We start from the raw sequence: 17482 nt of genomic DNA, 5'->3' as shown, positions 1-17482 counted from the left end.
GCAATTACGCTGCAAATGGTGTGAATTTAAACAGCGGCAATCGGTGTCTTATGCGCTTAGTGGGAGGGAGCGACGCACGAATTGATATTATCACAGAGAGACTTGGTGGATTTGAAGCTAAATGAATCTCAAATCAAAACCAAATGAGTCTCCTCTTCAGCAGACTCTCAAAAACAGAGAAATTGAAAGAAGAAAAAAATGAGTGTGGTTGGACCGGGATGCCTAATGCGCTCTATTCTCAGTTAATCATTTTTCTCCACCTCACCTCATAGCCTCTCTTCTTGTGTGCTTTTCTTTTTCTAGACATTCACTTTCATGCTGCGCGTCTTTTCTCCCCTCTTTCTGTTTTTTCGTTCCCCCCTCTGCCTTCATCCCTGACACCTCAGCAGGCGAGGTGGAAGATAGAGTCTTGATCCCAGGCAGGTTACCCTTGGCAACAGACCACCCACCCCTCTGGTAGTCGCACGTTCAGGGCAACCCAGCTAGCGCCAGTGTTGGTATCTGTCCCCCCCTCCCTGCCCACCAACCCAACCTGCAGAGATCAGAGGAGGCAATTTCTTATTTTTTTCTGTGTCATCATCTCCTGTAATTTAGGAACAAACACCCCTCCTTTGTTTTCCTTCACTTCAGCCTTCACAATCTAGCCCAGACGCCGCCAGCGAGGGATCAGAACACCGTCTACTGTAGATGCCAGCCATTAGCATTAGCATTTTTAACACCTGTTCCAGCGCACGGGGGCGTTAGCACTTCTAATTTTAATGCATCTCGCAAAGACAACATTGGGCAAACAAGGGCTGTGACAAAATTTTAAAAAACAACCATCTGTGTGTGTGTGTGTGTGTGTGTGTGTGTGTGTGTGTGTGTGTGTGTGTAGGCATACAAGAGTGTGTGAGTTCACGTGCACACTCTTGTGTTTACATTCATCAGTCTGTCTGTTTGTGCCTGGAAGTGCGTGCCCAGAATAGTATGTTTGTATAAACAGATGGATGAGAAGCTGTGCCTCTCTCTATCCCCGTCTCTTTGTCGTCCCCCAACACACACTCACACACACACTCTCACACACTCACACACACTCAATGAACTGCAGTCCAGGCTTTGCTCAGCAGTCGGAGACATGCTACCACAACATGGGACAGAGAGCAAGCGTCTCCGTCCTGTTATATACGATATATGAGCGTCTGTGTAATAATAAGCCTCCCCCTCAGTCTCGCATTTGTCTGTCTTGCTCCAATAATCAGCGTCCTTCTTGTTAATTGGGACTGCAGCTATCTAAAATAGCTTCTGCCCCCCCCAAAACACACACACACACACACTTTTTCTTTGTCACAGTTGTGGTTTTGTTTTTGCATATTACCCGAGACATGGGAAGGAGAGCGTGCAAAATACAGAGAGCAGCTCTTCAAACAAGCTAAAATCTTTTGTGTGTCTATTCAAATAATTTCAGCCCGTGACTCTTTACCAAGCAGCTGCAGCGATGCATGCGATTGTGACTCAAGGTATTCTCTGTGGGGAAAACACAAAGGTCAAAGATAAAGTTTGCCTGTGATTTTTTTCCCCCCGTTTTAGTCTGGTATGTCTTTTATCTCGTTTCGTTTTTGTTTCGACTTAAACGCTCAGCCTGTTTCTGTCTGAGAAAATGGAGCGGGTAGGCATTTTGTGAATACATTAGAAAGTCGTTCATTTTGGAAAAATGAGGGGAGGAAAGAATGTAGGGTAAATTGTGTGACCGCTTGATTTATTGTATGCTACTTTCACTCTGGGGCTACCAAATTGAAAGTGCTCAAATTCAGCAGCACATTAAATTAAATATCTGCCGAACAGATTCTAATTTGATCACCAAGCTGTTTCAATTTCATTAGCCTAGTCCCTAATGGACTTTCACAGCATATTATTCCATCTAGCACAAATCCCATTCATTGACTTTTTTCTCCTTCTTTTAAATAAGCCCGTGGTGTACAGGGACCACGTGGCCCCACATGTGCAGTGTGAGGTCATATGAAACCTGCTTTTTCTGTTACGGACACTTGATCAGGTAACTTTGAACCCAAACTGAGTAAATCCGCAAGTAAGCTCCCGATTTATGTCCGGCGACTTCCTAACAGCTGCTGTAAAGCAGTCCAGGAAGTATATGAACACAACCGTGGTAGTGTTGAGACTCTGTGTTTGTGTGTGTTTGTGTAGGGCACCAAGGCCCATTGCTTTTGCTTACGGCCTGATTACATGTTGTTGAAGTCCAGCACACGCTGCATCGTAATGTTCCGAATGAAGTAGTGCAGCAGCAGGTCAGGCAGATGAAAATTAATGGCAGAAGTTTTACTGTGTTTCTGTGGTTTAGCACGCTTTTAATTATGCAGTCTGCATTATAATAACGTGTGTGTGTGTGTGTGTTACTCTGACTATAAACAGAACAACACTCTTTCTCAGCTTTGCTCTCCATAGATGTAGTGTAGTACAGTACTGTGCAAAAGTCTTGAAACACCTCTCGTTTCTATATATTTAGGTCTTTCGGCTACTTTTACATACAACCTCGTACCAGCACAATTTCAGAGGTTTGTTTGTATGTTTGGCACTTAACGCTGACCTAACGTTAAAAAAGAAGCCTAACCTAAGTGATGAACCACAGTTGTGTCTACATATAATAGACAACTTGGCAAAGAATCGATTTTCAATTTCCAACCTTTTCTTTATAAATCTATGATAAATGCCAAAAGATAAAACAGGCAAATTTGACAGACATGAAATGATTTTTTTTTTTTTACCAATGAGGTGATTCCCCAAAAGATATTAGCTGAAAATGTGGCATATCTCAGCATGATGTGCAGTGTGTCCTTGAATATTTAGAGGAAACAAGTGGAGGACAAAATAAAAAGCGTTAGGCCTAAAAAGTATGTGAAGCAGATAAAAAGCATCCGAAAGTCATTTCCTTAAGAAATAAAATCCAGCAAAGACCTGATGCAGGAGCTGAGAGATGCACCTGACTCTTTAGTTTCTACTGTCTGCAGAACCATCATCAGAAATGGTCTCAGTGGGAGGATGACTGTGGAAAAGAGGAGAAAATGTTGAGGTGTGCCAAATTAGACAAGAACTGAAAATCAGTGGCTTCTTATTGTTGTGATGAATTCAAGTCGACATTTTTAGCTCATGTCTGACTGGGAGAAACTTCATTTTTTAGCATGACAATGATCCCAAACACACTGCCAGTGTAGTAAAAGCATGGAGAGTCATGGATTGGCCTCCCCAGAACCCGGACTGCAGCATTATTGAAGCAGCGCAGCATCATGTTAACAGAGAAAGCAACAAAAGGCAGCCAAGACTGAAAGAAGAGCTTTGAATGTCCTTCAAGGAGCCTGGAGAACTTTTCCTAAAGACTAATTAAGGAAATTACATGAAAGCTTGACTAAGAGAGTTCAGGTTGTATTGAAGAATAAAGGCGGCCATACCAAACACCGATTATTCGTAGCAAAATATAAAGAAATGAGGGCTGCTCGAGGCTTTTCCTCTGATATGCATGATTTAATCCTTTTAGGGTAAAAACCACAAGAAAAAAAAGTTTATTCTGGAGGAACCACAAGGTTCAGGACAAAGGTCAAAGAGCAGAACCGATCAGCCTGATTGGAGTTGCTAAATGTAAAAAAAGACCTGAAACGATATTAAACAGATGCGTTTTATGCAGATAACGAGCAACATATTCACTGGTAGCGCAAAGATGCAGAAGCCAAAGGTTCTTTGAGGTGCAGCCACTTTACTGAGACAATGCAGCACTGTCGCAGGCAGCAGAGCACGCCGGTGACGATTAGGATCAGTGCACCGTCAGTACTCTAAGTTCCAAAAGGCTGAAAGTGATAGTATAGAACTCGAGAGGACTCTGCGGTAACATTGATAAATGTTTTCACCAGGCCGTCCGCCATTAGTGTCAAGGCAAGTTACAGCCACAAGAGCGGACAAACAGGAAATAGAGAAAGAGTGGGTGTAAATAATTGATAAGGCTGACCCTGCGCGATTCATATTCTGCAGCAGAGGATCAAAGAGCGCGGAAGAGAGTTTGACATTGAGCCTGAGCGCTGAAGTCAAAGCCATTACCTTCCACAGTAACGCTGCTGCTTGTGTTTATATTAAAAATGCAATGTCTCTTCCTCCTCAGTCTGGGCTAACACTAGCTGGCACTCCTGGGCATTAACCAGCTGGCTAATGGACGCTATGGTATAATCCCGGCAATTACAGTAGCTCTAAGTAGCGCAAGGTGGAAGCCATTTTGTTCCTGTCCATCCGATGAAGCAGTTTCTGGCTCTCTCAGGTGTGAGATACAGCCTGTGTTAGACCTCAGGGTTCTTTTAGGCCTGATCAATATTTCAGAGGCACCCAGGCCTCTGCACGTGGTATCCTCCCCCACGGCCTCGCACAACAGCTCTGCAGCCAATTATGAACATCTGAATGAACATTTGAGCCAATTAATCATTTATGAAATTTCACAGTTTTCAGAGGAATGTTTATTTGAATAGTCACTGTACAAAGCTAGGAAGCCCGGACGCTGCAGCTTTTAATATGAGAAAGTAAAACCGTGTCTGCGGTGTTTTATTCGGCTCCACGGTAGAATAGATCTATCCCAAATTAGATCCTATTTGTGGCGCTCTTCTGTCTGCGGCGCTGCGTACACGGCGCTGCCACGAGGAGCCGCATGTCCTGTGTAAAAACAGAGCTTTCTTTCTTATTCAAAGCTCTGTGCCCCTTACAGAGAATCGGGCAAAACAAATAGCTGCCCAGTACTTACATCTGTTTAAGTAAATCCTTTAAAAGTTAACATTTTGGTCAAATTGTGACCAGACAGGGCAAAATGTTTCGGTTTGTTTGCCCAGTTGCCTGATGGGTCTTTTAACCATCGGACTTGTTCGTCTGTGTAATTCACACAAGCTTTACTCTTGTATGATAATTCTGCATTATTAAGCAATAAGAACAAGCAGTCTGATGTCCTGTAATCATTATAAAGCAATAATATAAAAAGTTTTTGTACAAAGTATCGGTATCGGATCAGTATCGTCGATACCACCCTGAATTTTACTTGGTATCAGATCAGAAAGGAAATCTGTGGTATCACTACCAGGTACCACAGCACACCTTCAGGGGTCTGGTGGAGACCATGCCTCAATGGGTCAGGGCTGCTTTGTAAGCAAAAGAGGAACCAACTCAACCAACATTAGGCAGGTGGTTCTGATGTTCTGCCTGATCAGTGTATGAGAGCATGTGCTTTTCAGTGCATTTATTGTTCTGATGTTGATGCCAACAGTAAGCTGAGTGTGTTATTGAATTTGGAACAGTGAAGCTCAGTGAAGCTCTCTGGCACATAGGGATATGATACATTATGCTTTGGATACATGGAAAACCATTTTAGCAGCTCCATCATGCTGCTTTTGCTATTTTCTAGATAGACACTTATTCTGCATAGAAATAGGGCTGCCACGATTACGTCGACTATCAAAATCGTCGACGACTGATTTAATAGTCGACGCGTCGTTTGAAGCTTTGTAAGATCCCAAAAGATGCAGGCATAAGTAGCAGGATTTAAGAGTGTAATAACGGACTGAAACAGAAGATGGCAGCACTGCATGTACAAGGATGCCAGCTGCCGTTAAACCCCGAAGAAGAAGAAGCTGTGTCCCAGAATTCATAGCGCAGCCCAGCTCAGTTTCCAACAATGGCGGCAGCTAGTAAGTTTTAATATTACTCTTATCCGGTTGTTCAGTCTGACGTCACTAACCGTGTCTGGACCTAAACTCTGCTGCAGGTCCATATATCAAACGATCACTATGGCATTACTGAGAGTTGAAAAACTGTCTAAAGTCTTTAATCTTTAATAAAATGATCAGCGTTCTGCTCTACCAGGTGTAACAATTGATTTTAACATCCAGGCATCCATGAAAACGGAATTTCTGACATTTAACAGAGTTAGAAGTTAGCAGGGAGTTAGCTCGCTAGCTTCTATCTAAATACAATATAGCATGTCCTGACTGCGGGGTTTTGGAAACAAATTAAAACGTACAGCTCTGCTATCACTTCCAGCATAAATGAAGACAGAAAACTAAACAGCAGTGACGTTTGTAGGGTTACTGAAGTTGGGCTAGCTGGTATATAATGATGTGCTACGTGACCGCTAGCGACACAGCTATGTTAGCATAATATAAACAAGCTAACTTTTTTTCCACTCGATAAAAGTTAACGTGAGTGTTCTCGGTGGTCAGGAACAAATGTAATCGCATGGCAGGATGCTGTAAAAGGACCAAACTTCAGCCAGGAGAACAACTGAGATAATCCATCCACAATATGAGGTTAGTCATTCATATACTGCTGCATGGGCTGGGCTGTAGTTACATCCTAAGGTTTTAAAAACTGAGCTTAAATAAATGATTAGCGGTAATAAAAGCCGAGGGAGGTCAACAGTGATCACTGACTGTTTTAGGAGCTTTTTGAGATCAAATAGAAGAAAATACATAACATTAAACATGTTAACAACACAAAAGCCATATTAAACGCAGACTACTTTAGACCCGGAAGTAGGATTCGTCGCGTCATCACTGAACAACCGGATTATTCTTTCTGGGTCACAAAATAAACGTTTAACATATTTTCAGGCGAGAATGTAGCTGTGTAAACCTCAAATATCTGCTCAGTTTATCAAGACACCGCATATTTTCAAAAGCGCTCCGGGGGCTAGGCTAACTAGAGCCGTGAGAACACCGGACTCCCGACAAATCGTTTTCAAACCCACCGCCGTCTTTCACTACTCAGGTTAAACATATGAGTCACTTAGATAACTTAAAAATGTTGTTGTTTGGCTTTTTTTTAGTATTTTATTTGTTCCTGAGTAAATCGGTTTGGCTGAGATTAAAGTTATAGTTTTTACACAGCTGAATAAACAAACAGACAGCTGATTATCAGAAGTGTGAGATGCTCGAGAATTTACTCCGGTGTCCTGTTATATTTTAGATAGCAAGGAGTTTATTAAACTTCACCGAAACAATCTGCAAATTTCATTAAAATTGAATAAACTATCATCTTGTCTTTATTTTTAGTTAGCACAGACCTGAAACACTTAAAGCTGTAAGCTAATGATAGTTATATAAGAGCAGATGCTGCTGGTGCAATAAGCTGTACGTTTTATGTCCAATGGATGATGATCTGATTAGTCGACTATCAAAATAATCGTTTGTGGCAGCCCTACATAGAAACATGCTTCAGATTAATATAATTTTCACAGATGTATGCTACTGAAGATAATGTTTTCTTGAATGTTTGTAATAGGTAGAGCAACCATTTTCTGGCTTTTTTTTGTAATAGAAAGTGTGGCTGTGCCAGGGTTTCTAAATTATTTTTCATAACTAGGTGTGATTTGCTTTGGAGACCTAATCAATTTAATCTATTGTAGAAATAGAGACATTCTTTATGTAATTAGGGCTTTCAATTTCGCCAACAGCGCTTGCAAGACCACAGAAAAATATGCCAAGCTCTTGACAAGCCCAAGGCTTGTCGAGTTGTCAGCGCGTTCTGTACATGAAGAAACGACTAGCTGCAAAGGCCAGCGCACACTCGCACACACAAACCTCTCTTTTACTGCCTCTAACATCCTACCCTTTAGCAAATTTCTGACACTAGAGCTTGATGTGCACAAGAATAGACAGCTACAAATCACCGCGCCGTCTATGAGTTATCTCTGTCAATTACTGACGATAAATGGCTTTGGCAGTGGGAAGGCCAGGCGCATCAATCCTGCATGTGCTAGCTTCTCCACTCTATTGATTCTGCTTCCACTGCGTCCATGATCCAGTTTTGTTGGCCTCTGACCGCGAAAGCTAACTTGAGCGCTGATGTCAGATGAAAAGAGGGATATGTAACCCAAACTCCCACCCTGGGACATGTTCACATTCCTGGTATCAGATATTCCTCCCTCCCAAATGAGCCTTTATATAGATCTGCTGGAGTCATCCCGCTACAACTGCTCTGTACCCGTACTAGATTACAATCAGGGTTTGATTGTAATGCGATACTTTTTATTACAATTCTCTTTTTCTGATAACATTGTATTTTGTTCTATTCTTATTCTTATCATCCTATTCCAGTGTTTTTTCTTAATTTTTGCTACTGTAACTTTGCACTGTCCACCTTCTGCTGTAACAAAACAAATTGTGGGACTAATAAAGATTATCTTATCTTTTTGTATTGAGACAGGTCCCCACCTTTAATAACAATGTCTGACCTCAGAGTGCGTTCAGTGCACATCTTCTTATAGAAGATATCTGGGTCATAACTACTTATTTTTATGCATTTCTTTCTCCATCTTTCTTTTCCTCCCCAGCACAGCTAAGCTTATTGCTTATTCTGCCCATATCACCTGCATAAAATGGCTGTCAGATGTATTCATCTGTCTCAGGCTTGTGGCTTAACAGAATGACCATTGAGCGAGCGGGCGATGGCGTCTATTGTGAGCGGCTCGTCCTCCTGTACAGCAGCTGTCTGATGAGGGCTGTCTGCAGGCTCGCCCACCGCTGCCTTGAGTGATTCTCTCTCCTTCACTCTGCCCCGGGCGCTCCATGTGTTGGAGGCATTGATCGGCCCTGAATTGGATTGCAGCGAGCCTGATTACTGATGTCAGTGTGTGCCGGGACACGTGGGAACGCCGGAGATCCTCGTGCCGAGCTCAGGCTAGCTCGCAGCGGAGGGATGAGTCGGAGGGAGGGGTGCATTCGCTTGCCTGGAATTACATTTATCACTCTTAGTTACACAGAGCGTGAACACAATATGCCCACACATACTGTACGCCTTAAGTGACCCACACACGTATACTGCAAACATAATCGTGTTTTTGATCCTATAGCGGCGAGCAGTCAGTGTTTGTGGCTGACATTAAATAAAGAGTGTGGGAGTCTGTTAGTCTATAAAAGGGCTTACGCGCATCATACCAGTAAATTACAACTATACTGCTGTAATTTGATTGTTACAACTAAATGTTGTTACACTGTATTTTTACTCTAACACGACACTAAAGACACTAAAGATTCTTTTCTTTGTGAGGTTACACTTCATCGTCCGCGAGTCCGTGTGCACGTGCGGCGGCGTCCGCTTTCATTTGAGCGCGCGCGCGGGTTTGGAAGTGATTTTCCGCGCATCATTTGGTTACACCTAGAATAGCCGGCCATCATCTTTTCCACTAAGAGAACAATAGCCATTTTTTCCCTCTCCTTTTGCTCGGGAGACAATGAAGTGCCTTCCCGCCTCGCGAGCGACAGGCCAATAAAAAACGTAATTGGATCTGTCAATCAAACACTGCTGCAGCGCAGGGGGTGGGCGGGCAGGTGGGTGGGCGGCGGTGGCAGAGGCGGGAGGGTAGGCCGGACACTGGGAGTAGTGTAGATAGAGAAGAGAGAGAGAAACGGGGAGGTGTGCCATTGCAACACGCTAATACACACAGTTCCTTCTTTGCACTGCCCGGAGGCGCTCAGCAACAGTTACAAAGGTGTACAATTGTTGTGTTTTGCTGTTTGTTTGTACAGGGGCCGGGGGGATGACGATCTGTCTTTGTTTGTAGGTATTAGTGGGTCGCTGATGTGGCTTTGATGCGACTACGCAGGAGAGCCAGGGCTGCCAGAGCCTCTGAAGGTCACAGTGGATGTACTAGCGCTGATGTTTCTGTCTGTGCTTTGTATGCGCTCGGCCCGTCAGACATGTTGTTTTTTCATACCAGGGAAAGGTCTTGTCTTTAGTCAGGAAGGCCACGATGCTTTAGTAGTATTTTTCACGGTACAACAGACACGCCGAGCATCACCTTGTCACATTAAATCATCTGCATACTGGCGCGTGTGCTTATCTCGTCTCGGTGCTCGGATTATGTGTATTTGCTGTCAGATAAGCAGCGTGCGTAAACGTACACGTGCGCCCCCACACACACTTTTGTTGGAAGTGTTGCACTAAGTTTTAATGACAACTGCTTAAATTAAGAGCCCATTTACAAGCTCTCTGACAGAGAAGTTAAGTGCGCGTTGAGGTATTCTGCTCGCCTACTCTGCGCCCGGGCTCAGCTTTTAGGAGATGGCTTTCTTGTGTCTTTGGTGACATTGTTTTTCCATTATTAGCCGAGCTGCTCCATCGTTCCTTCCATTACGGTCTCAAGCACATTGAAATTCTGTATCTCTTTTTATGAATAGATAAAGGATGTTTAAACTGTAAGTGTGAGCGTAGCAGTGAATACTGTTCAGTGTCTTTTGACCACTTTGGCAGTTAAAAGGAGCTGAAGAGGAAACTACAGTATGCAGAGTCACTGCAGGGGTTCATTCGCTGCCTATTTTCTGGGCTTTCTACCTTTTTTAAAACTTTGAAAGGCTCCTCTGGAGGATGCTCCGCGCCTTGAATCATGACAACTCCTGCCCTGTGCACTTAAAAAAGGCTAAGAAATAAAAATGGAACCTTAATTAACAGAAATCAAAAGAAGCGCCTGCTTTCTTCCAGGGTTTTTAAGGTGCTCGAATTAAGAAGATGAAAAACAAACTTAATTAGAAAGTATTTTTTTAAATTTCCTATTGATGTCATGTGTATTTTCAGCCTGTTCTCTTGCCCTGGGTGTCAGCTAATACTGTTTCGTCCAACTCCATCGCACTTACACACAAGGCATTGCCAGAGGGAAAGGTCATAACATGAATGTTTCAGCTGGGCATCTTTCAGCAAGCAGGATGACTGTTGTGAAGGGCTGGAGTTTAACCATCATCTTCACCCCGACCTTATTAAGACCAAGAGAACAGTTAGTGAGTCGTGGCAGCTTTCAGTCACGTGGCTGTTGTCAGGCTGCTCGGAGTGTGTTGCACTGAAAACCTCCTGTGGTTGTACGTTTTTGCAGTCATCTTTAATTTGTGTTACACTCTTCACAATTTCATTACTGCTTGGTGATTATTTCGTGCATCTTTGCTACCGAGTTGGCGTCTTCCATGCAAACTGCACAGCAGTTCACTTACGACCAAAGTAATTACAAGCAACTGCCCACAACCTCCAACAACCACTGACAACTGGCTGTAGAATTCCCTAGCAACCCCCTAGCAACAGAGGTTCACTGATTGGTCTCTAGACTTTACTCATGAAATTGATTGTTAAACTCCAGTCTTTAGCAATCAATTTCATGGTAGCTTCCTGCAACCTACAACGGCCACTTGAAAGTGGTTGTCAGATGGTCCCAAGGTCTGTGTGAGTGGGGCGTTTGTAGTTTAAGCATCTAACCAGCAAGTAAAATATAAAGTAAAAAGCAAGTAGTGGGGAAAAAAAGATTTCGACAGTGCATGATCCACATTCTCCCAGCAGATGAATCAGCAGCTTATCCAACAGCAAACCTCCAACCTGGTAATGTGGACTTTGTGGTTCTCTGAAATGGAATCACAGCCATTAAGGCACCTGCTCCAGTGACATCTGACCAAACAGCATGAGGACACACTGCTGTTTGATTTGTTGTTAAACTAACTTAATATAGCAAAATGTGTCCGGGAAAAAACATGACACGCTTCCTGTTTTACTGTACAGTGAAGCTTCCTTTGGTAATCGGGTGGTATAGTCTCACCATATAGTCTCACTTACAGCAAGAGGAACTGCATCAAGCATAGCTTGGCCTTATTAAGTGCTCCTCTTAGGTATGAAGAGCCTGTAAAATTAAATAGAGGTCAGCAGGTTTAAGTGTTGTGTCATTTAACTTGTAGCAATCCTGCAGCGCCTTTACACTGACGAGCACTGTCAAATTCAGCCTGACATTTTCAGGGTCTGTATAGTCACAGTCAGCCATGCAGGGCCAGTGTCTCTGCTGATCAATTAGCAATATGTGTCTGCTCTGTGTTCAGGCTTTCCTAATTTTGGTTTTGTTATGAGAAATAGTCCCACTGCTCTGGGCTTCTAAAGAAGGTAATTACACTGAGAGATTCCCTGTGGGGGATTAAAACAAATGACACAGAAAACACAGCCTTTCCCCATCGCCACTCACTCAAGCCCTGCCTCCGCTTTAAAACCTTTTGCTTGTAACGCCTGCATGACCATGAATACACAAGCAGTCACAATAAAACACACTCTGGCAGCTCGTGAAAATTAGTGGGGTCGAGGGGAGAGAAATCAGAAAATGACGAGGGGGCATCACGATTTACGGACATGGTATAACTGGTTTAGCATTAAGAGCTAAACAAAGCATATGGTATTCATGCATTCTGTAAGGACCGCGGCAGAAAAAGCATCTGTCCTGCCAGTTTTGTGGTGACAGGCTGCAGGGAGCATTACTCATCATTACAATCTCTGCTGGCAGCCTATTTTCATCACATTACAGTGGTATAATGAAGCGTAGCGCGCTAGCGTCCTCAGGTTCTCTGAGTAGTTCACCATTAGCACCAGCCGGGGGCATTCATCCAAGTAGCTTTATTGAACTTTTTACAGTTAGTTTATTGTATAATTAATTCATTACGGCACAACAATACATGTGGGTGGAATCTGCGGTTCAAATTCATCTCGCGCTGACAGCGGTGCCACACAATTTCGTATCGCTTGCATTTATTAAGCAGCGCTCACTTTGTTTGATGGCATCAGACCAACTCTTTCGTGCTCTTTGTGTCTGTTTCAGGAACAAGGCAAAATAGGTGTGACGTTCAACATCGGAACGGTGGACATCAGCGTCAAGGAGGTAAACACGCTGATAAACGATGGCAAATACCATTTGGTCCGATTCACCAGGAACGGGGGCAATGCGACCTTGCAGGTGGACAACTGGCCGGTCAATGAGCACTTTCCCACAGGTACCGACCTCATTTTTAACTGTCTATTTGATATTCTGTTATTAACCCAATGAATCCTTTCTGGAGTAATTCAACGTAAATTAGTAGTAATAGCTTTAAAACCACTGGACACCATCTATTTCATCATGCAAAGGGCACAAGCAGGAAGAAAGGATTCACCTTCACTTGCTCTCCGGGGTAAAATATGTGAGATGACTAACAAGCATGTGGCCATCACCTGGCCAACATCATACTCGTACTGTAACATGTGCTTCAAAACCCTTCAATAAACACGATAACGCTTGGCTCCACGGGAGGGGGGGGACACGAGCTTGAAATCTTTTGTCTTGCAAGACGCATTAACTGCGCAACATTCGGTCAGTGGGCAGGCAAGGAGAGCACTGAAGGCAGAAACCAAGGGTGGCCTGTTGGCCAGATAAAGCTGCTGCCTGCCTGTATCTCTCATTCCCAGGTCAGCAGAAGCGGCGCACCAGCAGAATACAAATAGGGTCATCAAACGGAGCGCGCTCCATTTGGAGACTCAGGCACTCCCTCCATTTGGAACAGATATGTGCTGCTCAGCTAGCTAGGTGAGAGAGTGTGAGAGAGGGAAAGAAGGAGGGGAAAAAATCCTCTCCTGCTTCTACTTAACAGTCCATTAAATTGAGTTGGCTCTCAACTTTGATATCTGTGTCTCCATGTCAGCCGGCTTAGGAGAAGCTACCTTTGTTTGCTCGTTTCCTATTACCCTCCTCTTCAATTTCACTTGGTCAAACAGAACAGACACACGGGGAGACAACATGGGAACAAAGTGGCAGTCGAGCCAAGAATGACAAAAGATAATATGAAACGTCATTGATCTCTGTGGAACAATTGTGCCGCACTGGTAGGACGAGAATGTACAGGATTACATGTCGACTAAAAAGCCAATGTTAAATTTCCTTGAGATATGAGCTCGGCTATATCTAAGAAGCCATCACGCATCAATAATTGAGATATTCTGTTCTGAAAGCTTTTAAAAAAAACATATGCAGAAATGTTGATACCACGTAATCGTAGGAAGCCAGCAAATATGAGTCGATCCCTTTCAATATGTCTCAGCAGCCCTACAGCATGCTCCTTTTGCCTGCTTGCCTTCACCGATGACAGGCCAGCATCCTCTCCTGGCGTGACCTGGCATGCTGTTGTGGTTTGGTTCAGTGCCAGCGCAGGTGACGTTAATCTCTTCTGTCTCTGGCTTTCTTTTGCCGCCGGCTGTCTTTCGCTTTTCTTTGAGCAGATAAGGTCGGACGGGTTTCATAACCGCATTTCAGCTGCAGTAACGCTGCGAAATACTGAGAAACTCCGCAGCGCGCACACAAGTGACATCTCCGTGGCGTACACATTGGCGCTCGCGTGTGCGCAGCGCTCGATGAAGAAATTGAATTAATCAGGCAGAAGCGGGCGCGATTGCTGCACAGAGGTAGTGTCATGTCCCTTATGTTCCCGACTGTGGATCGCGCAATAATTCGACCGTTCTTCATCTTTAATAGCCATCAGTTTGGGATAGGAATTGAACGCCTACCACCTTCATAATTACCTCAAAGGGCCTGCTTGCATAAGCATGCAGTGCTTGTTTCCTTAGCTTCTGCCAATACGTATGCCGGAATCTGTGATCCAAAGCCAGCAAAGCTCAGGAGTCACTGCTAAATGGTCGTTAAGGTTTACATCTCCGCTTCAGGAATGCACAGCAGAAAGAAGTTTAGCTGTGGATTTCTTTCAAGCGATCCCACTGAGGTTTGTTCCCTTTTCTGTCCGCCTGCCATTGTCTTGAGATGGAGTTGAGGTCGGCGGATCGAATGCGTGGTAATTTCTTTTTCTCTTCTGCACAGGTAATTTGCAGGACATTCAGTGATAGTAATTCAACGATGATTGATTTTTTTCCCTCGCCCTCCCTCCTTTGTAAAGGGGTTGTCATCTCGTGAGTAATTACATGTTAGGGTCCAGACTCATCGACTGCCTTCTCACACTTCTAATGCTTAACTTGAAGGCAGTAGCTGCCACGAGGCTCTCAGGCCGCTCAATAAACAGTTACCGGATCTGGGCATGCCCTCTCCCTGGTGGGGGAATAGGCGAGGACAAAGGTGTTGGTGGTTTGCTTGTCAGTCAGAGCCGCTTACAAAATAGGCCTGAGGTGTGTAAATTGGACGTCTTAACAACAGTGTTTAGAGAGTTGGCCAACAAAAGCATTGAGACATTAGGATTCACTTCAAATGGCAGCAGCCAGTTCTGACAGCATGACGTGCTTCTAAATAACGGACGATTTCATAACTCCACAACTTTGGTAAATGGTAAATGGCCTGTATTTATATAGCGCTTTACTAGTCCCTAAGGACCCCAAAGCGCTTTACATATCCAGTCATCCACCCATTCACACACACATTCACACACTGGTGATGGCAAGCTACATTGTAGCCACAGCCACCCTGGGGCGCACTGACAGAGGCGAAGTTTGGTGTTTCTTTGCTTATTTCAGCCTCATTTTTAACACTGACTATTAAATTGCACCAAATCTTCCTTAAGCAGCAGCCACAAGATTGTTTTAATTGAAGCTGTTGTAAGATTCAGTCTTTGGAATAACGTTACAGAAAGCCGTTACTCTGATGAGCTTCGGAAGGAAGTTTGGGTGGGGGACACTCAGCGAGGCAATTTCATTCCTTCTTTAATGAGCTGAAGAGTTTTCATCTGCGCCAGAATAATTGGTTACGAATTCTTATAATGATCAATTAGAATTTTTCAAATGATGAGCTTACATCACGTAAGTGCTATTTGAACACCGGAGGTGAGGATCTCTGAACATGGGCGTCTGTACTCCTACGTACATGTTCCATTAAAACGTGCACTTAATTTGTCATTAAGTGCACGTTTGTATATTCATTTATTTTATTCGAAATCAAGGAAAATTCTAAGTGAACACAAACTTTTGAGTGGTAGCGTGTTCCAATATAACATGGGTGTCAAATATAAGGCTCGGGGGCCAGGATCAGTCCAGAAAATAAATTCCAATCTGGCCCACTGAATTGTGGGAAGTGTGAAGAAGGGCCTGTCATATTTTAATTGTGCTTTCATGGGTTTCATACTGATAAACACCTCCTCGCCTGGAGGGGACAGGACTGTCCAGGCACTGAGCTAACTTCAGTTTTTTTGTTTATGTTAAAGATTGTCAGTTTAAACTCTGCTGACAGACGTCTATCATTTTCTACACAAATTACACTTTTTTCTTATATTAATATATATGAGGGATTTAATGTATAGTTAAACATCTTTACACTGACAGAAAGGCGAGTTTCACTTGTCCGGCCCACTTATGATCAAAGTAAGCTGAATGTGACGCATGTACACGGGTATTTTTAAAAACGGAGATTTTCCGTTTTCGTTTTAAAAAATAATCCCGTCCACACGTAAAGGCAGAAATGAAGGAAAACGCTGCTATGAACATGCCAGAGCAGCAGGTGGCGCTATATTCCTAACCGTGTAGAAATGTTGGCCAATCAGAAGTCTAGAAGCCTCGGCGGGAAAGAGTAAACAAAGCTGGGGCATAGAAGCAGAACCGAGTCGTATGTGTGGAGGACAGTAACTGTGTGTGTGTGTATGTAAGCATTTAAACACTGCAGAGAGAACAATTAACAGTAACCGTATTTTGTCTACGTCCGCCATGGTAGAAATTCATTTCAGCGAAACAGTAACCCGGCGCACAGTGTGACGTCAAAAAAGGCGCACACCTTTGACGCTGCCTTTTCTCCGTTTTCCTCGTCCACACGTAAACGCAAAAACGGAGTTTTCAAAAATCTCCACCCTGGCAGGAGTTTTTAAAAATCTCCGTTTACAGTGACCGAAAACGGCGTTTACGTGTGGACGAAAGGCGCAAACGCACAGAAAAATCTGCGTTTTCAAAAATACCCGTGTGGACGTAGCCTGAGTTTGGCATCCCTGCACTTTGATGCTAAAGCCATATTACCATCGTTAACTGTAAGAGAACCAGTCACAGTAAGCCGGTATGGTACAGAAATGTAATGGATTGCATTAGATTGTAATTTTATTATAAATATAAATAATAACATAATCATTTTACTATATAGTGTCAAATCACAACAAAAGTAACCTCAAGGAGCTTTGTATTATAAGGTAGAGACCCTGCAACAATCATATGACCCCTATGAGCAAGCACGGCGACAGAAGGAAGGAAAAACTCCCTTTTAACAGGAAGAAACCTCCATAAGAACCAGGCTCAGGGAGCCAGGTGGCCCTGCTGTGACCTTTTTGGGTTGAGGGGAGGCAGAGATTTGTAATAACTAATGATTAAACGCAGAGACGTGTAAAAAGGTCCAGCCCTAACTATATGCTTTAGCAAAAAGGAAAGTTTTAAGTCTTAAAATTAGAGATAGTGTCTGTGTCCTGAATCCAAACTGGGAGCTGGTTCCATGGAAGAGGTGCGTGAAAGCCTCGTCTTCTAAATATCCTAAGAAGCACACGTAAGCCAGTAGCCTGGGAGCGACATGCTCTATTGGGGTGATATGGTATCTATCTCCTATCCATCCAGCCGTAATCATAACCATTTATTCAGTTCGGGGTCACTGCGAGACCGCAGCCTATCCCCGCTGTCATAGGATGAGAGGCGGCGTCCACCCTGAACAGGTCCCGTCTTTCTCCCAGTGAAGCAAACAGGTTGA

At 43.7% G+C, this 17482-nt stretch overlaps 1 protein-coding gene across 7 annotated transcripts in view; it reads left to right on the top strand.

Moving 5' to 3' along the window:
• The window catches only part of nrxn3b (neurexin 3b), a 323392-nt gene that overhangs the window by 260242 nt on the left and 45668 nt on the right, over positions 1–17482 (top strand). For all 7 annotated transcript variants that reach the window (XR_015125118.1, XR_015125117.1, XM_086264903.1 and 4 more), the window contains one exon: positions 12623–12794. Coding sequence is in view for 5 of the 7 variants with exons in the window: in XM_086264903.1 (XP_086121029.1) it covers positions 12623–12794 (172 nt within the window). In the remaining 2 variants the exon portion in view is untranslated. The remainder of the gene's footprint in view (positions 1–12622; positions 12795–17482) is intronic.

The sequence above is a fragment of the Aulonocara sp. 'chitande type north' Nkhata Bay genome, linkage group LG15 (genome assembly GCF_057382095.1).
Source record: "Aulonocara sp. 'chitande type north' Nkhata Bay isolate Kocher_YH1m ecotype deep benthic linkage group LG15, A_spYH_male_GT1.1, whole genome shotgun sequence".
Classification (NCBI taxonomy): domain Eukaryota; kingdom Metazoa; phylum Chordata; class Actinopteri; order Cichliformes; family Cichlidae; genus Aulonocara; species Aulonocara sp. 'chitande type north' Nkhata Bay.
Note: the sequence above shows the minus strand (reverse complement) of the source record. Positions and strands in the feature narration are given on the sequence as shown.